The following is a 25129-nucleotide window of genomic DNA, read 5'->3' as shown; positions in this document are numbered from 1 at the left end:
TTCCAATCTTAAAAAAAAGTAACCATTTTAGATGTCACATTTATTACTCAATCGTGATGACACTTGGTCAGAATGTCTATCTTGACAATATGTAATCCTAGTTTGAATCTGGGTCATGTAGCATGAAATGTAGGTCACCTGGTCAAGGTCATATTTATGATTCAATCATGATAAAACTTTGTGGAATGTTTATGGTCACAATATTTAGGTTTAGTTTGAATCTGTTTCATCTCAATCAAAATCTTAAAAAAAAAAACTCTAAATGCCTCATCTATGACTCCATCTTGATAATAAAAATGTGTAAGATTGTCTTGACAATGCCTGAGTTTGAATCAGTGCGGCTTGTTTTCAACAACTTTGTCACTAGGTAATTCTTATAAAACCTTGTTTTCACTCAAGAAGCCACATTTATTACTTAATATTTATGAAATTTGATCAGATTTTTGTCTTGACCATGGCATAGCAACGTTAAAATCTAGGTCAAATGTGTCTTAAAACTAGGTAACTAGGTCAAATCAGAGTATAACATTGTTACAACTCTGGAGGTCAAATTTATAATGCAATCTTTATGAAGCTTGGTCAGAAGGGTTATCTTTACTACGGTATATGTAGGCCGAGTTTAAGGTCACCTTGAGGATTATCTTGACTATATCTAGGCGGAGTTTTAGGTCGCCAGATTAATTTAATGTCAACTCACTTACTTTTATAAAGGCCACATTTATGATTCAATGAAGCTTTGTCAAAATATCTTGGCCAAGTTTCAATATAGGTCATGTGTCTCAAAAACTGTCACCAGGTAAAATCTATACAAAAAAATATGTTACCACTGTAGAGGCCACATTTATAAATTAACCTTAATGACACTTTGTCTGAGAAATTGTTTTGACAATATTAAGATAATGTTTAGCTCGGCTGTTTTCGGTGAAAACCAGAGGTATTGTCATAGCCAGCTCGTCGTGTCGTGTCCTCCGTCCGCGTGGTGCTAAAACCATAACATTTTGTCAAGGTTTTGAACATTGGCTCTAAAATCAAAGTGCTTCCACCTACAACTTTGAAACTTCATATGTAGCTTCACCTTGATGAGTTCTACACGCCACACCCATATTTGGGTCACTAGGTCAAAGGTCAATGTCAATGTTACCTCTAAATAAAACAAACAAACAAAAAATTCTGACCAGCTTTCATTTCTTCTAAAATGCACCCACAGCCGAGTGTGGCACCCGTTATGTGGTGCTCTTATTTATTCTAAAACATACATCACATGTTCAAACCTTAGGCAATTTGTGTACCTTAATGTCAGATGAGTGCTTTAGGGCAATTATGGCCCTCGTCTGTTTTTTTTTTCTGGTTTTCTATTGTTCTAGTTTTTCTTTTGTGTATATCATCAGTGATGATATGGCTGTCATTTTGAATCAATCAATTAACGCAGATGCTTATTCAAAGAATTTATTTGGACCCTATATTATTGATGTTAAATTCAGTAAAATTGCTGGATGGTTCCTAAGGTTTACAATCAATTCTGATGATTTCAATACATGTATGGGCTAATTTGTTTGACTTTTCAGTTTCTGATACATCATTCAATGTATGTTTTATTTCTTAAAGCAACAATCTAATTGGGAAAGGATTATATAAAATATTTCTCTGCAACCATTCTGGACAGTATTTAAACTAGCAGCTAACTATGGAAACCCAACAAATATGAACATGTAACTTTAATGCTAGTTATAGTATTGATCATGATGCAGGTTTACAAGACCACAGCAGACGTTGCTGGAGGCAGGAAGATGTTTGAGTACTATTCCGACGTTCACGACGCTGGGGAACCACACTTCCTCTCGCTGAGGGAAATCGTACTGGCCCGAAAGCAGCAGAGGAAAATGTTTGTTCAGCACAACACTGTGCTTCAGGAAGGTAATACTTTGTTGGGGGTCAAATACAGTTCTGTTTTTAGCCAACCTGAGCATATAGTGCTGATTGGGAGCTTGAATACAGTTCTGTTTTAGCCAACCTGAGCTTATAGTGCTGATTGTGAGCTTTAATACAGTTCTGTTTTAGCCAACCTGAGCACATAGTGCTGATTGAGAGCTTTAATACAGTTCTGTTTTAGCCAACCTGAGCATATAGTGCTGACTGGGAGCTTTAATACAGTTCTGTTTTTAGCCAACCTGAGCACATAGTGCTGATTGGGAGCTTTAATACAGTTCTGTTTTTAGCCAACCTAAGCATTAAGTGCTGATTGGGAGCTTTAATACAGTTCTGTTTTTAGCCAACCTTTAATACAGTTCTGTTTTTAGCTAACCTGAGCTTATAGTGCTGATTGGGAGCTTTAATACTGTTCTGTTTTTAGCCAACCTTTAATACAGTTCTGTTTTTAGCTAACCTGAGCTTATAGTGCTGATTGGGAGCTTTAATACAGTTCTGTTTTTAGCCAACCTTTAATACAGTTCTGTTTTTAGCCAACCTGAGCATATAGTGCTGATTGGGAGCTTTAAGGATTCCATGATGTCTGTCATGTGTCCTGCATGAGCTCATGTGTGCATTTACTTGATCTTATGATTTCACTTCTTTAATCTCTGGACAGATTCCAGTGATTCTTTACAGGAATGATCTTCGGGTGACCCTCTTTCAAAGCTTTCAAATCATTTTAGTCGGTTTCTTATAGCCAGAGCTGTACACATTTTTTAATGAATCTCTAAAACCAATTATAAACTTCAACATAGTAATTTTTTGTCTGCAGATGGCAGCATAGCGTTGAAGTCATATGAGCAAACACCAGCCGGCCTGATCCAGTCATTGGTAGACAGGTTCCCAACCACTGAAGTGGACCCCATCCTTGAGGAGTTGTGGAAGAAAGACAAGTCTCACTTTGAATAGGACAGGATGCCCTTTCAGAAGCAAAATGACAATGGCTATTTGCAAACAACATAAAACAAGAACAGCCTGCGAGTAACTCGCAGTTTTTTTCAGGTTTTATTCTGTTTGCTGCTCATCAGTATCTTAAGTTTGGATATGAAGCCTTCAAAACTTTAATCTAGTAAGAAAGGTCTTTAATTGAATTGTTTTGTTTAAAGGACTACAAACCACTCAAATTGAGTATCTGAGTGGTAAAGGTTTAAGAACGGCAATCAGAACTGTCTCAGTAATGTGTAAGCATATGTGCATGTAGAATATAGAAACCAGGTTGACAAAGTGTTTGAATAAGAAATCAAAATAAGTTTTTGAAAGGAGTTTGTGCGGAAATTGCTTTCATGTTTAAATATATTTCACCAAAAAGAACGCATATTTATCATCTTCAAACAATTAGAAACTGTAATAAGTCCTTGAGCTGGGCTTGTTTTGCAAGTAATGCAATAAAAGATGTGACATGAGTTTATAGACAGTCTTGTTTTCATGGGCCGTACATTGTTTTCATATTAATTGATTCTGTTTGTCAAAAATATTGATATATAGATTAGGGCAGGTTTGATATGCATATTATAGTTATATTAATAACTAAACAGATAATAATACTTTATTTTCCGAAAATGAACCATGTAACACATTTATTATCATAAAATGAGTCAAATGTGTAAAATAAAGTGATAAACTGTTTTGGTTTTTGTCATTGTGTTCTTGAAAGTTTTATAAGAGGTACATAGTAGTTTCAAAAATAATGTTTGTCATCAATGTCTGGATATTTTTCAAATATACTTGGTTTAAAATATAAGATAACCTACAGCATCGCATCAAAGCTTCAGAGTTGTGCTTGCACATTATATCTATTAACCAGTAAACATGCATGCAGTCATACAAAGTTAGCATATTCCATATTGTCATGCTAATTTGAATATCCTTTCCTTCGATGTGTGAAATATATGGTTGTACAAAGTACTAACAGTGTTGATGTCATAGTGTAAAAATGAACGTAATTCATAATTATAATTTGATCAATGTTTTATTTCAAAATGCAACTTACCTCATTTGAATCATGTATTATATGCAAATACAAAAATATTATTTGAGATTATTTCAGGAAATGATAACATCCTGTTTTTTACCAAGGCTCTCTGTCAAGTGATTTCCATTGATGATTCAAAGATTTCACCAAAACAAACATGGTTAAATCTTGCATAACCAGTAAGCACCATTAGATATTCAAAATCAATACAAATGGCATCATAGGCAAATAGAAACGCCCCTCAGCTATATTAAATAGAAGAAAAGAGCTACCTGCAGACTGGAGTGTTTATTATAAGATAAAGATACAGCATAGGCTATATGTTCAAAACATTAAAACCTCAAGAGCTATAATGCTCAAAATCAACAAAAATGTAAAGAATTTCGTCAAATAAAGTTAATACCTAAACAATCAGTGTTCCTTAAAGCAATAGCCACAATTTCAACGCTAGATGTGGTATGATTACATAGATTTTTGTAGATACAAAATGCTCGTTTTTATTTATTTGTGACACAATTCCATTTTAATTTCCCGCAAATATATCTATTCATACGACACACGAACACTAAAACGGTACCATGTTAGTGTTCATGTGTCGTATAAATGGATAGCGTTGCGGGAAATTAAAATGGAATTAAATATGCAAAACACTAATAAAAACAAGTATTTTGTATCTTCAAAAATCTATTATACCAGACCACATCTGGCGTTGAAATTTCGGCAATTGCCATAAGGAACACTGATTTTTAATTTTTTACTTTATTTTACGAAATATTGTACGAAAGTTTTGTTGATTTTGAGTAGTAATGGAGCTTCAATGACCCAATCATGATAATATAAATTATGAACCATTAAAGCATTTGTTTCATTTCAATAACATAGTTTGTGTATAAGCTGAAAAAAATGTTCAACAATGCATATATACTCAGAAAATGAAATTTTACTCAAATTTGATATTCAAAATGCATATTAAAGTCAAGATTAAATGTATTCTTATTCCTTAATTCACAGTTTAGAGCAATAAATAACATGTTTATTAAGAATTTTTATCTAAAAATGTTTTAATTAACTTAAAGCACAGGTGGTTAGCGTGTGGCTATGATATTAATTAGTGAAAACATCATTTTGAATGATAAATTATATTATAACGAAAAATCAACTTTTCTTAAAGGGATCTTTTCACGCTTTGGTAAATTGACAAAATTGAAAAAAGTTGTTTCAGATTCGTAAGTTTTCGTTTTAGTTATGATATTTGTGAGGAAACAGTAATACTGAACATTAACCATGCTCTAATATAGCCAGTATATGCATCTTTTGACGATTTTAAAACCTAAAAATTATAAAGCGTTGCAACGCGAAACGATTGAATAATTTGGAGAGTTCTGTTTTTGTCGTTAAATTTTGTGAAACTACGAAGATTGCTTATATAAGGTATAAAATACGTCAACAATGTGTACGCGGCGGAATAGCTCAGTATGCTAAAGCGTTTTTACTTCAGGACTCTGGCAGGACTTTAGGGGTCACTGGTTCGAAACCTGCTCCGGGCAATGTTCTTTTCCTTTTTTTATTTTTTTTCTTGATTTTTTACTGGAGCTTTTACGATCCAATGTTTACATTTATCAATATAAAGCATTTAATGAATAAGTTAAAAAAATGCCAAAATCTGTGAAAAGGCCCCTTTAAATTTTTTTTTATCAAATATATATAATAACAAGGTATCCAACTCGAAATCACCCGAAAACGGGGTGCATCGTTTTGAACAGCCATTACTTCATCAATTTTGCAGCGATTTTCATGAACCCGGTCTTATTCAACGCAGAAATGAATTTCCTTTCTGGAAATGTATATATCATGTTATATTTCTACACATGCTGGGTCAAATTTAAAAAAATAGCACGATACACAATTCGCTTGACCTACTTGACAATGATCAGACCGTATTTATGAATGAAATCTCCAGTGGTAAAGACACACCTTCGCATTGGACCAATGAAATCACTCGTGTGTTTAAAATGTCAGTTAGTTGACATGTATGTAAACAAAGGTTTCAAACGGCGCTGGACAGTTAGTTTTGATGCATAATGCAACGGCAAGCACGGTAAGAATGTTTTTTTCACACGTTTCATTGAATTATTGTATCGAGGTCAGTGAACTTTGCAGGGAAAATGCCCTTTACTCCGTAAAGATTTCAATCATGACTACGGTCTGATCGATGTAAACTGGGTCATGCGAGTTGTGTTATTTCTTAAAAGTTGACCCAGTATTTGTAAAAATATTGCAAGACATATCCAGAAAGGAAATTCATTTCTGCGTTGAATAAGACCAAGATCGTGAAAATCGCTGCAAAATTGATGAAGTAATGGCTGTTCAAAACGATGCAGCCGGTTTTGGGGTGATTTCGAGTTGGATACCTTGTTATATATATACATTTGATAGTAACATTTTTGTTTTAAGAAAAGTAGATTTTTCGTTATGATATGATAATTTATCATTCCAAATGATGTTTTCACTAATTAATATCATAGCCACACGCTAACCACCTGTGACTTAAAGTCCTTGTTATTGGCTGTCCATCATGAAAATAATCAGAATATTTGATATATTTATATCTTGGCTGCATTTTCAAATGGTTATTGAAAGCTGATCAAAATAATTCAATCTTTTTATCTCAGGTTAGCAACATTCTGTCTTTGGCCTTCCTTTTGATCCAGCATTAATGAGGCTTTGTGGTAATCTTTATCTGGAGAAAAAAGCATAGTCCTCTAAATACCACATATATGAATCAATCGTGATGAAACTTTGTTAGAATGTTTATCTTCAATGTCTAAGACAAGTTTGAATCTGGATCACTTGTTTTCATAATCTAGGACACCAGATTGATTTTAAAAAAGCATTGTAATCACTCTTTAGGCCATTTTCATATTTCAATTTTGGTAAAACTTTGTCAGAAAGTTGATCTTTACAATATCTAGTCTGAGTTGGATTCTGGGAAATGTGTGACCTAAAACCTGGTCATCACGCCCAATCTTTTTGTTCACTTTAGATGTCATATTTATATATTTCTCAATCATAATGAAACTTGGTCAGAATGCTAATCTTAACAATATGTAGGCCTTATATGTATTACCAGGTCAATACTTAATTCGGCCTGCTCTTTGCTAGTTGAGGATGATGCGTACAAAATAACATTGCTGGGATGGCTGATGAGGTTAATGGTGTGGCAATTCTTGCATAGCTTGGAGTTGCCCTTTTTAGCTCATCTATTTTTATTTTTTTTAAATATGAGCTATTGTCATCACGTTGGCGTCGGCGTCCAGTTAAGTTTTGCGTTTAGGTCCACTTTTCTCATAAAGTATCAATGCTATTGCATTCAAACTTGGTACACTTACTTACTATCATGAGGGGACTGGGCAGGCAAAGTTAGATAACTCTGGCTTGCATTTTGACAGAATTATGTGGCCTTTTTATACTTAAAAATTTGAAAATTTTGGTTAAGTTTTGTGTTTAGGTCCATTTTATTCCTTAAGTATCAAAGCTATTGCTTTCATACTTGCAACACTTACTAACTATCATAAGGGGACTGTGCAGGCAAAGTTATGTAACTCTGACAGGCATTTTGACAGAATTATGTGCCCTTTTTATACTTAGAAAATTGAAAATTTGGTTAAGTTTTGTGTTTAGGTACACTTTATTCCTAAAGTATCAAAGCTATTGCTTTCATACTTGCAACACTTACTAACTATCATAAGGGGACTGTGCATGCAAAGTTATGTAACTCGACTGGCATTTTGACGGAATTATGGGCCCTTTATACTTGAAAATTTGGTTAAGTTTTGTGTTTTGGTCCACTTTACCCCTAAAGTATCATAGATATTGCTTTCATACTTGGAACACTCACAAACTATCATAAGGGGACAGTAAAGGACAAGTTGCATAACTCTGGTTGTCATTTTTACGGAATTATGGCCCTTTTTTTACTAAGTAACTTTGAATATATGGTTACATTTAGTGTTTAGATCCACTTTACTTCTAAAGTATCAAGGCTATTGCTTTCAAACTTCAAATACTTTCATGCTATCATGAGGGTACTGTACATGGCAAGTTGAATTTTACCTTGACCTTTGAATGACATTGACTTTCAAATCAAATTATTAAATTTTGCTAAAATTGCCATAACTTCTTTATTTATGATTAGATTTGATCGATACTTTGACAAAACAACTCTTACCTGACATACCACAATAGACTCCACCCAAACCCCCCCATCCCATATTTATTTTTATTATTTTATTTTTGAAATACCGTCCAACCATCCCACCCAAGAATCCCCCCCCCAAAAAAAACACAACAAATTTGGCATTTTTGGAAGATAATGTAATAAATTACCACCCCCACACTATACACCCCTCTCCACTCCACCCCTCCCTTCTTTGTGTTTGAAATTGAGATGGGTCCCTACACCTTTAAAAAGAAAAATAGATGAGCGTTCTGCACCGGCAAGGCGGTGCTCTTTTTCGTAAAGGGATGACCAGATACTTGGTCTCCCCCTAGATCCGGCATAGTGCTGTCATTGCTGCAGTTGTTGCCTCGCCTGCTTAAACAGTTGCCCAGTTAGTTTTGAAATGCCTTTGTCCACTCTTCAAGATGTTCCTGCCTTCAGACTGCACACTGCCTGCTCCACCTCTGCCTTAAGTATAGATGCACCTTCGTCATCAGCTTCTTTTTAGGGATCGTTATAAAAGAGACTGGGGTCTGGTTGAAGCATGTAATTATGGAGGTCACTTAAGTATTCAGTCCACATTTTCACAGGAATGTGAAACTCTTGGTCAAGAAGTTCGCCTCTGTGTCTGTTGTATTACTGGCTTTGGAGTGACTTGTCTTCATGAATGTATTGATGTTGCAGTAGGCCTTCTTACTGCTGTCTAAGGTTATCTCTATCAATATTGATACATTGCTCCTCATTCCAATCCTCCTTTGCCTCGTTCATTTAAAAAATGTGCCACACATAGCATTATTACATTTTTATGCACACACTCAAAATCAGATGTATTCGCGCAAACATACAATGAATGTAGCTTCTCTATGAAGAATAACAATGTACGCCCTATTTTTTTTAAACCTTCGACAATATTATATTGAACGTTTTTGTTGATTGAATAAAAAATATACCACACATAGCATTTTACTTTGTGTGTTTTCAAACACGCGGTTGCACTATTTGGGAAAAAAAAACTTAATTAATTTTGCGCAAACTTAACAAAGTTGTGTATTTTGACAATGACCAGGCACTTGTCTTTGTTTTTATGGCCCCCTTCGAAGAAGAGGGGGTATATTATTTTGCACATGTCGGTCCGTCGGTCGGTTGGTTCGTCCACCAGATGGTTTCCGGATGATAACTCAAGAACGCTTAGGCCTAGGAGCATGAAACTTCATAGGTACATTGATCATGACTGGCAGATGACCCCTATAGATTTTCAGGTCACTAGGTCAAAGGTCAAGGTCACAGTGACTTGAAATAGTAAAATGGTTTCCGGATGATAACTCAAAAATAGTTAGGCCTAGGATCATGAAACTTCATAGGTAAATTGATCATGACTGGCAGATGACCCCTATTGATTTTCAGGTCACTAGGTCAAAGGTCAAGGTCACAGTGACATGAAATTGTAAAATGGTTTCCGGAAGATAACTCAAGAATGCTTATGCCTAGGATCATGAAACTTCATAGGTTCATTGATCATGACTGGCAGATGACCCCTTTTGATTTTCAGGTCACTAGGTCAAAGGTCAAGGTCACAGTGACTCGAGACAGTAAAATGGTTTCCGGATGATAACTCAAGAATGCTTACGCCTAGGATCATGAAACTTCATAGGAACATTGATCATTACTGGCAGATGACCCCTATTGATTTTCAGGTCATTAGGTCAAAGGTCAAGGTCACAGCGACTCAAAACGTATTCATAATGGCTGATCTACAACTGACAGCCCATATGGGGGCATTCATGTTTTACAAACAGCCCTTGTATTATAGTTTAGAAGTCAAATTTGGTAATATAAGAGCTTGTCTGAACTTAGGGGTGTCAATTTTCCGGATTATTCCGGAAATCCGGATTTGAGCCGTCCAGGGTTGAATTTGAGGTGAATGTAAATCCGATGAGTTTGTTAAAGGCGGTTGGGGGTAGGGACAAAATTCTTTTAGTGCGGGATCATTTCAGAACGAATATTGTTATAGCATCGTCGGCATTCCGGACATTTGCGCTTGGTACCGATTTTATTTATTGATTTCTGATTGGTAAGCGGCTGGCACTGACATGAGCAGGCACTGGCAAAGTAAAGCACTGCAATATCATATTTTAAAACAATATGTTAATCAAATTATATATTGACTGCGTATTTGCTAGGTTACTGGTTACTGGTTTTCATTTTCTGCAGTCAAACGATATGCATATTTAATTTCATTTGCAAATGATGTATCGCGACATGTTTTCGGACAGTCGTTTTCGGATACGCTGGTTTGTTAATTACATTTCGAAGTTCTTAATAGCATTTGTTTAGAATGACAAATACACCTGCGGTGTAACGGATGGTTTGGTTTATAATATTTTGCATTGTACTCACCAGAAATTGCACCTAAAAAGACTATTAAAAAAGAACAATAAGCTAGGGCTCGGGGGGTTGGGCCCTCTCTTCCCTTTATCCTACGGCTTAATTTTCCGGATTTCAAATTTGGGCCAATTGACACCCCTGAATTTAAATTTTATTTAGTCTCAACTTTAACTTTGTCATTCATACTTCTATTTTTTGTAAATGGTTTTAAATTAATGAAGAAATTATCAAAAACGTTACCTGAAGCGATGTTTTGTTGACTACCGATTGTCCCACACATAGCCGAAAAAGTCACGTGGTACAGACACATTGTAGGTACCGGTAATTGACGTATTGTCACTATTACAATATTATATATATATGAACACTTTCTATGGCATTATTAACGAAGCTGCATACCTGATGGCGATAGATATAACTTCATGGCAAACAACTTGTACGGCACCGTTGGTGCATTTTACAAGGTCACGCGCCGAACGGTAACATTGACCAGTACATTCGACAGGGAATTTATCGCTGTACTGAAGGATGGTGTCCCAATGTTGCCCAAACCAAGATATATTGGCCATCAATGAGAGTCGAACTGTACCGAAGATATACACAAATGCTAAATCTACGCACCAGCAGCACAGACTGCCGTTCCTGTAGCCCTTTAACAGTGAGGATATCGAGAACAAACTCTGGACCACAGAAAGATGATGACTCAACGTTCTTAAGGCGTATCACACTACTTCTGTGAACTTGTATAATGCAAGTCAGTGAAAGCCAATCGCCGCAATAAATTTACAACCGAAAAGGGTCCTACAATATCGGAGCGTCAAGTTTTCCGATCGCATCGTGTTTTGTCTTGTAGCATGTGAAATCTTACGGTCGAAGTAGGACAACACGATTCGATGATTACGATATTTTGTATGGGTTCTCTAGTCTTACTCCCGCAATCCCGCAACCTCGCATCGTGCATTTGCTCATTCGCATTACTATAAGTGTTCTGGCACGTCGTAAGTTCGAAAAACGAGTGGAAATAACGGAACACCATAGTTATGACTCATCTTGGGCGATATCTCGTTTTAAACTAATTTTGATTTCACTGTGTTTGTATCAGTCTGTGAAACCGTTATTGACACATTTTAGTTGCCATAGTCCTAGTTCTTCTTGAATGCTCTGAGCTTTTATGAGCGACCCTGAGGGTCAATAGCTGGGAGTTGTATTATTGCAACAAACCATAGCCCAACTCCAAGCTACTGAACAGAACGTAGGTAATCATAATCAAAGGCACTGCAGTTGTTCGCTCTTTGAACGTACGGTATTTAATATTCCTTATAGTCAACGGACATGAAGTTCGACTTTTGAACACCAATGAAATATACTTTTAATTGTCAAAAGTGGTGAGATTTTTGAAAAATGAGGAAAATGCTATCGATAAACAATCTCTCATAATTTCATGCAGGATTCCCACAAAGTCCACTTATGATTACAAAGATGAAAAAATAAATTCAACGTATATCTAATGCCTCGGTCACACTGTCACGAATCAGAGCTACAAACGAGCTACGAACACTTTTCGGCACAGTTCGTAGCTATCCTTACTGGATCGTGGCTCTTCGTACTTGATCCGTGATCAGTCGTAGTAGTTTTTGGATATCCGTAGCGACTCTTGGCAAATTGTGAACATGTTCAAAAAATTGCAACGAATTTATCGACCGTAGCGTATCCGTAGCAGTCCGTACTGATCCGTGCTAGTTCGTAACGACACCGTAATCGTCCGTACTTTTGCGTAGGCCCAAAGATTTTCAAGGACTTCCACGGATTGATAGTAGTATAAAAACAAGTAAACCGCGGCCATTTTCTTAGGAACAGTGAGGTGCTCTGAGGTGCGGGTCAAGTCGATAGTGTTGCGGCCATTTTGTTAGGAGCGGGTCAAGTTGAGGTCAAGTCAATAGTCCAGGTGTAAGGTGGTTTTCACCTTGTGCCTGTTATGCATGTATTCGCTTAGGGGTATGATAATAAATGAGGGTGAATTCACCTGCGAGTTATGCGTGACTTTTGGTATTAGAAGCGATTCCTTATGATCGAAGCGCTATCGATTTGGCGCTTTTTTTACGAACCCGATATAATTTTGAATGTATTTGAAAAGCGAGCGGTATTGAACCACAGGCGCGCAGAACGTTTTACATGATTTAGCGCTTTTATTTTACGAACTCGATATATGTTTGAATGCATTTGAAAAGCGAGAACTTATTTGTAATAGTTTTCTACAATGATTGTCAATAGTGGACGGTTATAGAAAAAACAAGATAAATTCAGATTATGTTTTATTTGTTGAGCCTTAGATAAATAGGCATATGGTACGTGTTAAGAATGCATGAGCATTCAAGCAATATGAAACTAGCTGCAATCACATAGTATTAAACTAATCACATAAAGGTAGTATTTAGGAAAAAGACAATACACGCAAATATTCAGCACTTTAAATATACCAAAAGAACTGTAAGCACATTACGTATTTGTGCTTTTTGTGTGCAAACCCGATATATTTCTGTATGTATTTGAACAGCGATCATTCCCAGTGCAATTTACACTCAATTGTAATATTAAGTAGCCGAGTTACGATACTCTCTCTTATGTTAAATGACAATTGGAAATGTTCGAGTAAACTGTACCGAAACTTTGCTGTAGAAGTTAAATACAATCCAAAACTTTAGGGACCCTTTGTTTTCAAAAGTTTGCTGAGCATGAACAATCTGGTATACACATTAAATTATTTAGAATAATTAGAAATATGCATAATAAGTGTTACTCATGTGTTAAGTCATGTACCTCTGAATAGAAAATTTATGATATTAATCTCAAAAGAGGATGGTAATGTCCTTGATTACATTTCTCACAGTCTGTAGACAATTTTAAATTTTGTGAACAAGAAAGTACCCTTTCTGGAATAAATAGAGATTCCACAATACTAATTTTATTGTTATTTTCGAATGAGAAGGTCATGGTGGTAAATCACCATCGCAGATACAGAACCATTTAGATAAACATTACCTGTAGTATAATTTTTGGAGGCTATATGTGACTTTGAACACAAAGATGATGTTTTACGTAAATACGGTAAAATCTGATCAATAGTATGGTCACAACATCAAAATGGTCCATAAGTTAAATTATATTTACACTTCCATTTATGAACATGTTACTTTCACTTTAAACCGAAAACATCTGCTCAGGCTGGCTTTCCTGAGTTCTGTTTCTATTACGATAATTTAATGTGTATACCAGATTTTGCATGCTAAGCAAACTTTTGAAAACAACGGGTCCCTAAAGTTTTGGGTTGTATTTAACTTCTACAGCAAAGTTTCGGTACAGTTTACTCGAACATTTCCAATTGTCATTTAACATAAAAGAGAGTATCGTAACTCGGCTACTTAATATTACAATTGAGTGTAAATTGCACTGGGAATGATCGCTGTTCAAATACATACAGAAATATATCGGGTTTGCACACAAAAAAAGCACAAATACGTATTGTGCTTACAGTTCTTTTGGTGTATTTAAAGTGCTGATTATTTGTGTGTATTGTCTTTACCTCAATACTACCTTTATGTGATTAGTTTAATACTATGTGATTGCAGCTAGTTTCATATTGCTTGAATGCTCATGCATTCTTAACACGTACCATATGCCTATTTATCTAAGGCTCAACAAATAGAACATAATCTGAATTTATCTTGTTTTTTTCTATAACCATCCACTATTGACAATCATTGTAGAAAACTATACCAAATAAGTTCTCGCGCTTTTCAAATACATTCAAACATGTAGCGAGTTCGTAAAAAAAAGCGCTAAATCATGTAAAACGTTCTGCGCGCCTGTGGTTCAATACCGCTCGCTTTTCAAATACATTCAAAATTATATCGGGTTCGTAAAAAAAGCGCCAAATCGATAGCGCTTCGATCATAAGGAATCGCTTCTAATACCAAAAGTCACGCATAACTCGTAGGTGAATTCACGCTCATTTATTAACATACCCCTTAGCGAATACATGCATAACAGGCACCAGGTGAAAAACCACCTTACACCTGGACTATTGACTTGACCCGCTCCTAACAAAATGGCCGCAACACTATCGACTTGACCCGCACCTCAGAGCACCTCAGCACCTCACTGCTCCTAAGGCTCCTAAGAAAATGGCCGCGGTTTACTTGTTTTTATATTACTATTGATACGAAGAACTTCGGAGCGGTACGGTTTCGCTACGTATTAGCTGCGATTATTCAAAGGATATACTGCGGAAAGCCACGGTTCTAGTACGTTGTACTACGGATAGGCAGGAATTTGCTCGATCTTGTACGATGTACTACATTTCAGCACGAAACAGTACGGACATCTACGGTCCACTACAATAAATTGCTACTAAATACATTAATGAAATGATAAAGCAATCGTACTTGCATTTCACCCCAGGAAACCCGATACCTTGCGAGTCGTGTAATACCATAGGGGACTGTGGTGTGCATTTCGGCACGAACATAAATAGGGTAAGTAAATTGGAAAAATTAAATTTTTAAAAGTCCTATTTGAAACAACTGTGTATTAACATTGATAACAAAGGTATTGGCCGACATGTAGAAAAAATCCTGACAAATTTTCTTAAAAAAATGAGCGAAATGTGGCTCCCTGAAGTAGAAGATCGGGCAAAACGGACCATGTTCAGGCATTTAGGGGAGAAAAAACTGCTTTAATTTGCAAGCCACTGCAATAATTAAAGGATTTATACAAACTTTCACATGTCTGCCATAACCTCTAAGCAGGGTTTCTCCAGAAAACTAGTTATTGTGGAGACATTTGCGTTTTTAATGACCATGTTGGGAAAACATGGATACCATCTGGTGAAGACCAGGAAACCATATGTGTGCAGTGACTTCATAATTCTTTTTGTGACAAAAAACCTAATTTTCAGCCATTTTAATGTAATTTCTTTGCTTTGTAGTGGCCTATAGTAAGTGTATGTGGGCACAAATGCATACAAATGTACTTTTAATGCTTTTTAATACATTCAATGATATTATTTGGCTGTCATCCAACATCATTTCAGAAACTTGAATCCTTTGTCTTATATATAATGTGGTTATTCAATGTCCACTTTAGACATGTAAAGATGATAGTTTTATCTTAATAACTAACTCGTTTGCCAGTTTGTGCTAAAATTACATTGTATCACAATGCTAGTGTTGCCCCCCCCACACACACACATTATTATACCGCCACAAAGTCTGTTTCGGGGGCTATATAGGAATCAGTTTGTCACGATACTTGCTGAATTGTATCAAACATGAACTTAAAAATATTGCAGAGGCTTCCATATGCAAACAGCGCTGTCATCTGTGTATCCAGAACCAGAGTACGATTCTGATATGCCAAATATTCCATGTGCAACAGAAAAAGGAACAGATAAACATTGTATAACAATAAGGTATGCTGATAGTTCTATTCTGTATATACAAAAAGTGAAAGTATTGCATAATACATAAATATTACATGTCTGACAGGGTGACAGTAAATTTGTCAACTTGAGGAAATAATTTTTTTCCGAAAGTTGACAAATTTACTGTCACCCTGTCAGACATGTAATATTTATATAATGACCAATGCGTTAATGACATCATAATACAGTTCTGCATGCTCAGATGTTATCTTGATTTTCAAAATATTTTGTTTTTGTTAAGATAACATCTTGTCCATGATGTTCCATAACTAATCAAGGAAAAATCTGTATTCGTTTGCAAAATATTACATAATACGGTTAATACTCCATTGTGCTATTTGAAACATGTTATATTACCTTAATGTTCTAGATTTACAATTTTATTGACATAATGTATTTCTGATTTGTAATTACAGGAACCATTTCTTTGATACCAGTGATAGAATTCGTGTCAAAGGGAAACGGAAAAGCTGTCTCATTAGTGCCCCGGAGTGTCCAGCTAAGCGACAGAAAGGTGTAAGACAGTATCATTCATCAGACGAATCCAAGATTCTTGCGCATGTTCGTAAAGGCTTATCAGACATTTTAAGGGCATAGACAACACAACATTGAATACTAAAACATGGATATAGCATGTACATGTAATGTTATGATTTAAAAAGTAAGAATAACAGATTGCAAGAACACAGTTTTTATAGATTTATTTGAAATGATTGAGACAATGATTACCATGGAAAACATTGATCATAAAGAATTAATCAGTAATTAATGTAACAAATGATAAGTATAAACAAGAAAGGTATTTTCTTCTTTCCAAAACATTATTTATAAACAATAAAACTGGCATTTATGTAAAAATGATTATAATAGTATAAACCAGAATTGTGTGTTGTGTTTCCTTACACACCAGCATGTTAGAAAAATGTAAAAATAAAGATAATAAAACTTACTGTAAAACAAAGTGTTCTTTATTAAATACATCTTACTAACCAAGGACTAAATTTAAATATTGTTTGTTTCCCCCTCCCACTACCTACCAACCAAAATTCACCCTACCTGAAAACTTCATTGCAAACTAAAAAATGATTTTTTTTCTCAGGACAAAAATGACGACGTACGTTCATGATATAGTGCCATTGAACTGCCAATCAATCAAAAAATGCAAAATTATTATCAGTATATTTCTTAGAATTATAAACTATCGTATGTATATATTATTAACTAGGTTGCATATAGTGGAACAGAAATAATTGTTTTATCAAGCTGCTTTATGCATCTTGAAAACGATATAAGATTTTTTCCCTACCTATCCACCCAACCTTAAATACCATATGGGTCGCGAGAGAGAATACAAACACTATTTTAATCTAAGGCACAGTCAGTTGTGTACACAACTAGGGTCCCGGATCAGACTGTGCTGATAAACATGTACTGTGTTTATCTGGATCAAAAACCATTGAGCATGTTCCTATTTGACTAGAAAACAAAGATAAAACAAACGTAGATCCTTCTGACTCATTAATGAAATGAGTAGTGTCATGTAATTATTATGATAACTGTCATTGATGTAAAAATGATAATAATAGTATAAACAAGAATTGTGTGTTTCCTTACACACCAGCATGTAAGAAAAAATTAACAAGGGCTGTTTGTAAAACATGCATGCCCCCCCCCATTTGGGCTCTCGGTTGTAGTGACAGCCATTGTGTGAATATGTTTTTGTCACTGTGACCTTGACCTTTGACCTAGTGACCTGAAAATCAATAGGGGTCATCTGCCAGTCATGATCAATGTACCTATGAAGTTTCATGATCCTAGGCATAAGCGTTCTTTAGTTATCATCCGGAAACCATTTTACTATTTCGGGTCACCGTAACCTTGACCTTTGACCTAGTGACCTGAAAATCTATAGGGGTCATCTGCGAGTCATGATCAATGTACCTATGAAGTTTCATGATCCTAGGAATAAGCGTTCTTCAGTTATCATCTGGAAACCATTTTACTATTTCGGGTCAACATGAACTTGACCTTTGACCTAGTGACCTCAAAATCGACAGGGGTCATTGGCGAGTCATGATCAATGTACCTATGAAGTTTCATGATCCTAGCCCCAAGCGTTCTTGAGTTATCAATAGGAAACCACCTGGTGGACGGACCGACCGACAGACCGACATGTGCAAAGCAATATACCCCATCTTCTTCGAAGGGGGGCATAAAAATACACATAATAAACGTTACTCTAAAACAAAGTATTCTATATTAATTACATCTTAATAAACTGGGCCTAAATTTAAATATTGTTTGTTTCCCCCTCCCACAACCTACCCACCAAAATTCACCCTACCTGAAAATTTAATTGCAAACTAAAAAATGAATTTGGGACAAAAATGGCGACGTACGTTCAATATCTGATGCAATTGCAATGCCAATAAATCAAAAACTGCAAAATTATTTTCAGTGTTATTTCTTAAAATCATAAACTATTGTATGTATATTTTATTAACCAGGTTGCACTTAGTGGAATAGAAATAATTGTTATAATATATCAAGCTGCTTTATGCATCTTGTAAAAAATATATGATTTTTTCCCTACCTACCTACCAAACCTTAAATACCATATGGGTCCCGAGAGTGGAAACAAACAATATTTTTATGTAAGGCCCAGTCAGTTGTGTACACAACTAGGGTTCCGGATCAGACTGTGCTGATAAACATGTACTGTGTTTATCTGGATCAAACACCATTGAGCATGTTCCTATTTGACTAGAAAACAAAGATAAAACAAACGTAGATCCTTCTGACTCATGAGCTAGCAGTATACGGAATATAACTGCCTCCAAATCTGATACTATTAATTTTAGTCTTACAACTTAACATATGATATCAGCAATGGAAAACAATACAATTATAATAAATACAGTCATATTGGAGCCCCCTTGCATTTCTTCTCATGTCTGTGTAGATTTGGCCGATACTTAATGGGCTTTCTACATTTTGAGCATTTCAGTTCCAGCTTTTGATGAACCGCGCGTACGTGTTCTTTTAGCGAACGTGGTTCCATATATTTAACACCACAGATGCTACAACAGTTCTCCTTCTTTCCTGAACATATTTTGGCATGCATCTTCATTGCAGAATGGCTATTGAAGCTTCTAAAACAAGTAATACACTCATGTGGCCTTAAATTGCCGTGTGTATTGGTATGATCATCTCGTGTTGTTTTGTCTCTATACGTTTTATCACATCCTGGATGTTGACACTTTACCATCTTGGATGGAGTTCCCATATCATGTGTAGCAGGGTGGCGCTCTAAGTTGAATTTCCTACTGAAATACTTGCCACAATGTACGCATAAATGGTGCGGATGTTTTGCCTGTTTATGTTCCAGTAGTTTGCTTAAATCCTCAAAGAAAAGTGTGCAAAGAGAACACTTGTATGAGTCTACATTTGAATGGACCTTAAGATGCCTTGACAGTGATCTTTTCACTTTATATGATTTGCCACAAATTTCACAATTAAAGGCTTTTTCATGCACGTCGACCTCTCTGGATATATTTAGAAATGAGCCATCAAGTATATCTGGATCACTGTTTGCCTCCTCAGGATCATCAGCAGCATCTTCTACAAACATCTCCGCATCAGCAGCAAAAGGTCTAGCAGCGGCTCTATATCTGTAGGTGACTCCATCTAAAATATACATGTATGTAAATCAGCATTTATTAGTAACTTAACAGTCAGGTTGTAAGGAAGTTGTTTTACAGTGAAACATCCACTAACAGTAACTGTCAACAACAAACATTCATCTCCAAACAATTTCACTAATGGCAACCTCTTAGTTTGGTTTACCTCCCCTTATCTTATCAAATATATGCTATGCACGAGTCAATGTAATACAAGGATTGCTACCTCTTCCTATTTCAACATTTAAAACAAGAGCTGTCAGAGGACAGCGCGCTCGACAATTCAAGTGCTTGACAGTTTAACCTAACCCATCATGGGGAAAGAGTTCATATTTAATAAGGTAAAGGTAATATAGTCATAATCTATGTGGAAGAGGAGCATAATTTAAACATATTGATCCCTTATGATTGTAAGAAGTTGTACTCTATAGACAATTCTGAGTTAAGGTATATTTTCCACAATCCATTGAACATTTGTAAAGACATAAAACAAACTAATAGATTTTATTAACAAGTTTGATAGCAATAGCTTGAGTGGGATTGTTGGACGTTCCTTCAAAAATAAAATAAATAAATATGTGTGTTGTTTTTTTAACATGCTTAAAAAAAATTGGGGGTGGGGGTGGAGAGAGGGGTACAATATGGGGTGTGGTCAGTTATTAGATGATTATTATAAAATTAGAAAAAAAGGATTATTTTTTTTTTTGGGGGGGTGGATGGGGGGGGGGTATTCTGTGGTGGGACGTGATGGATGGAGTCCATTGTGCTATTTCAGGTAAGGGTTGTTTTGTTAAAGTATGAATCAAATATGATCAGAAATAAAGAAGTTATTGCAATTAAAGCAAAATTTATTAATTTGACTTTGAGAGTCAAGGTCATTCAAAGGTCAAGGTCAAATTCAACTTTCTAAGTGAAAAAAGAACCATAATCCTTATAAAACGCTTGTATTGTGCTGTTTTGTACTGTTTTGGCAATCGGTCACTTGCCTTAAATAAAGGACCAACTAATTGTTTTTAATGAAAATTCAATACTGCTGCAGCAGCTGGAGTTTCACTTCTTTATATTGATACAGTTGTCTGCTCTTGTTAATAGAATGGGGTCATGCTGGTAAAGAAGTATGCAAATTATGAAAGCAATATGTCAAGGGACATTGAAAATATTTGAGGTGGTACGCAAACTTTAACATAGATTTATCAATAATATGCATATTCTAAGTGAAAAAAGCGCCATAATTTTTACAAAATGCTTGATACAGTTGTCTGTCTATTCAGATACATAACTAACAGTTACAAAAACTACATTGCAAAAAATGTCTTAAAATTTACCAATATATTCCAAAGCCTGCATCTACTTTTGTCCAAATATAGTGATTGCTTGCAAGATATCTCAAGGTTTTAGTTGTACTGTAGCCATGGAAACCAATATTAAAAATGCATACTGTAATAAAGTGAGTATAGGTAAAATGTCTTCAACATTCAAACATATTATATCAACATGAGAGCTATTGTTACTCTAAAATCTATCATTGTCATTGCACAAAATCAAAGACTGCTTGTGATTGTAAATTTGTTACAGCAACTAGCTGTAATATGAGCTTTTATTAGTCCCATTTTTGGTTGGCAACTTGCATTATTACATCTGCAAGTGGGATAGACAGGAATAGTTGCTTTTGCACAGTTTTCCATTTCATCCTCTTAATATATCACATGGATTTAGCAGACATGCTTAGTGTTTTCTGGTGGTGTGGTTTTTATAACTTATCAAACTTCTTCTCAAGAAGGTCAGATATCTATCTATCTATACTGTCTAACTCCCCTTGCGGTTATTATTGACAATAGACCGTCACATAATTTAGTAATTACCCAATTATCTCCCCTGAATACTCTCCGCGTCCGCCATTACACTACTGCCAAACAACCGGTAACATATATAAGAGAGCACCGATTATTCAACGGGTGAATTTCTTTCTTTTTGTTAAACTTGTTTGTTTGTCATGCAAATTGTATGAAATAAAGTTTTTCTGCTAGAGGAGATGTTAAGTTAGTGATATAACAGAAAAATGTTTGAAAAACGTGCATTTTTTAGGTATTTGTCTAGGAAAATAAACACGTTAACACATTAAAAAAAAACCATTTAATTAAACTAAATGCAATATTTATCATTTGATTATATGCATCAATCTTAAAATCGCGTAATCCTTTGCATTCCAGTGTTGAATTGCCCGTTTGTTCTGCATAATCCGATTATCTCGTTTTGATCAGATATTATCCAGACTTAACTAACAACATGGCGTCATCCCGGGGTGTCATAAACCACACTGGGTGGCAGATGACAGTCTGGTCATTAAACACAATTGATGATGCCACCATGTCTTCTCTTTCTGGTAGTATTAAGCAGTCATTTGGTTTAATATTTTACCTCCGACATACTTAACAGTTGCGTTCATTAGATATGTTACATATTGTACAAATTAAAAGTTATGTCCAATATAGAATATCAGAAATTGTACACCGTAAAGATACTAGCCCGTTTAATCCCTGGTTTAATTTATGAAAAAAAGTATTTGATAATTATAAAATTTACCTAAAAACATAACATTTAACGTATTTAGCGGGTATCGGTTAATTAAAACTACGTCATTTCGTATGAAGATTTAATGTTACGGCAATGCACGAACGACATCATAAAACAAGAAATTACATTTGACACGAACGGGGGTAAATATTGTTTTAAAAAAATATTAATATAGATATATGTGTGTTAAAATGTTAGATATTTGCCACTCGTACTCACTAGTAACGAGTGTTCAATATACATGAATACACAGTTCAAATTGCATCATGTAAAGTTGTGTTTTTCAGTTGTATGTTTATATTCCTCAATAGCGTCATTCTCTGTACAAAACCCATCAAATTAAAATTACATGTTAATACTGTCATGCACTTCGCTTTTAATAGGGCATTGTAGTACGTTTATTTTACGTTTATTTTCAATGCACCCCTTATACTTTCTATTACTCACGTGTTTATCACACTAACGTACTCATGCCATTCATAATTATATTTTTATAATTAGATGTATTACTATTGTAATTTATTGAAGCTTTTCTGCAAAAAATATTACGGCTTATGCATAGAGCTCTTTGTTGTGTCAAATTGTCGGCCTTTCAGTCTTCAGATAATCTTTAATTTGATGCTTATGCCGCGTTTTTAAAGTTGCAAATAAATGTATTAATAAATTCGTTTGGCGCTTAATAATATATTTTTGAAATATTATTTAGGTGTTTTTTTCGGAGTTTTTTTTTGTGTGGATTAATTGACTAAACATTTGGTGTCGTTATCCATATGTTTTGCGTTACTTCAAAGACCTATAAAATACATTTTTTAGTATTTTTTAGCTTTATAGCTGTTAAATGATTCACAGATGAAAATATAGATATATCACATAGATCACATTCTCTTCATCTTCCGAATAATCACATAAAAGATCGTCAAGATCAATATCACTCTCTCATAATAAAAATCTCGTTTTTTAACGTGACAAAATTCCATAATTAAATATAAATCAAAACCACAATTTTTTATCTTTGATATCAGTTAGAACAAGAAAAATAAAGGAAGGCGTATCAAAAATATCATACTTAATATAATATGTTATGATTTTGGAGTGTAGATTTTTACCACATGAGACCAATTACAAACAATTAGCGGTAATTAATTGCGCGAGAATCTTTAATAAGTATTAATTAAAATATAAATTGCTTGATGTTGCGGCTATTAAAATCAACACAACAATACATGCGTGAATTGTTTGTGAAACGTTAAAAGTAACAAGTCTAATCAAAGACATAGTATGAGCGACTGAACCGGCAAATTTTCGCCGATGATTACCACTTGATTACAGATATAAAAAAAAACAAATACACGAAAGCATTTTAAACATTTTATTTGTAACAATCAATCTCAACTTCAAACAATCATTTAAACAACAAAAATGTGATAATCGCCTCACATTAATTCATTAAGTAATTTATTTATCCGACAACGGTTAAGCGGGTATTCTCTACGTTTTTGGCTTTTGGAATCGCAGTCTCGCACCAGTTAGCAGCAGTGTAATGGCGGACAGTCACGTGACTGACAATATGGCGGCGGTCAATTTATCGATTATGGAACGGTCTATATGGTGGACAATCCAGTTATCGAACACATAGGGAATTACGTTAAAATTGAAACACTTAAAATAACAAAAACATTATGTTTTAATAAATTACTAAAAGTTCAATAATTTAATAACTTATCTGTAAAGTTTTTCAGCAAATATCCTTCTCGAATTCATAACAATGATTAAACTTGTCTGTGAACAAGGTTAGTGTTATTCTTTTAATCAACTGTACTTTGTGTGGTTAAATGTATAAAATCGGTATCAACCCCATGTGTTGAAGTCTTGTTTGCGGCTATATATAGCAATGGCCAAATTCGTTAAAAGGGGAGTAACAAATCAGCTCATTGAAATTAAAAGGTCAAAATCAACTATTTGTTTGATAGACAATTCTTTCCAAGGACAGTCTGTGACGAATTTTATGTTACTTAAATACTCTTAACAGTAAAATCACAGAAAACTTAAGGCAATCTAAACAAAATTAAGCGCAAGTTTAGCGGCGTCATTTCAAATGAGTTTTTCTCATTATGACACTTGTCGAATAAGCACCAAAAGTCTCAGAACACGCCACATAAATATTATACAATTATAAACCCCATATACACTTATTAACACATCATTTTAATGTACCTAACCAATTAATAAATGCGACAAAGCAGTCAAGTCTTTCTTTATATTTTCCAAAATAGTGTTGGTAAAAAGAAATAAAACTCGAGACTGTTGAAAAGGCACTATTGATAATATATAAGGCATTACAAGTACATCTGAATGCATATGTGCCCACATACACTTACTGTATGCCTCTACAAAGCAAAGAAATTGTAACAAAATGGCTGAAAAAGAATTATAAAGTCAATGCGCACATAAGGTTTCCTGGTCTTCACCAGATGGTATCCATGTTTTCCCAACATGGTCATTAAAAACGCAAATTTCTCCACAATAAATAGTTTTCTGGAGAAACCCTGCTGAGAGGTTATGGCAGACATGTGAAAGTTTGTATAAATCCTTTAATTATTGCAGTGGCTTGCAAATTAAAGCAGTTTTTTCTCCCCTAAATGCCTGAACATGGTCCGTTTTGCCCGATCTTCTACTTCAGGGAGCCACATTTCGCTCATTTTTTAAGAAAATTTGTCAGGATTTTTTCTACATGTCGGCCAATACCTTTGTTATCAATGTAAATACACAGTTGTTTCAAATTGGACTTTTAAAAAATTAATTTTTCCAATTTACTTACCCTATTTATGTTCGTGCCGAAATGCACACCACAG

The 25129-nt window shown here is 34.9% G+C and overlaps 1 protein-coding gene across 2 annotated transcripts in view; it reads left to right on the top strand.

Moving 5' to 3' along the window:
* LOC127872747 (dipeptidyl peptidase 3-like) overlaps positions 1-3594 on the top strand; it is a 44508-nt gene extending 40914 nt beyond the window's left edge. For both annotated transcript variants that reach the window (XM_052416121.1, XM_052416122.1), the window contains exons 17-18: positions 1749-1914; positions 2741-3594. In XM_052416121.1, coding sequence (XP_052272081.1) covers positions 1749-1914; positions 2741-2877 — 303 coding nt within the window. In that variant the 3' untranslated portion in view covers positions 2878-3594. The remainder of the gene's footprint in view (positions 1-1748; positions 1915-2740) is intronic.
* Positions 3595-25129: the final 21535 nt, after the last annotated feature.

The sequence above is a fragment of the Dreissena polymorpha genome, chromosome 3 (assembly GCF_020536995.1).
Source record: "Dreissena polymorpha isolate Duluth1 chromosome 3, UMN_Dpol_1.0, whole genome shotgun sequence".
Classification (NCBI taxonomy): domain Eukaryota; kingdom Metazoa; phylum Mollusca; class Bivalvia; order Myida; family Dreissenidae; genus Dreissena; species Dreissena polymorpha.
The sequence above is the reverse complement of the archived record's forward strand: the minus strand, read 5'-3'. Positions and strand labels throughout refer to the sequence as shown.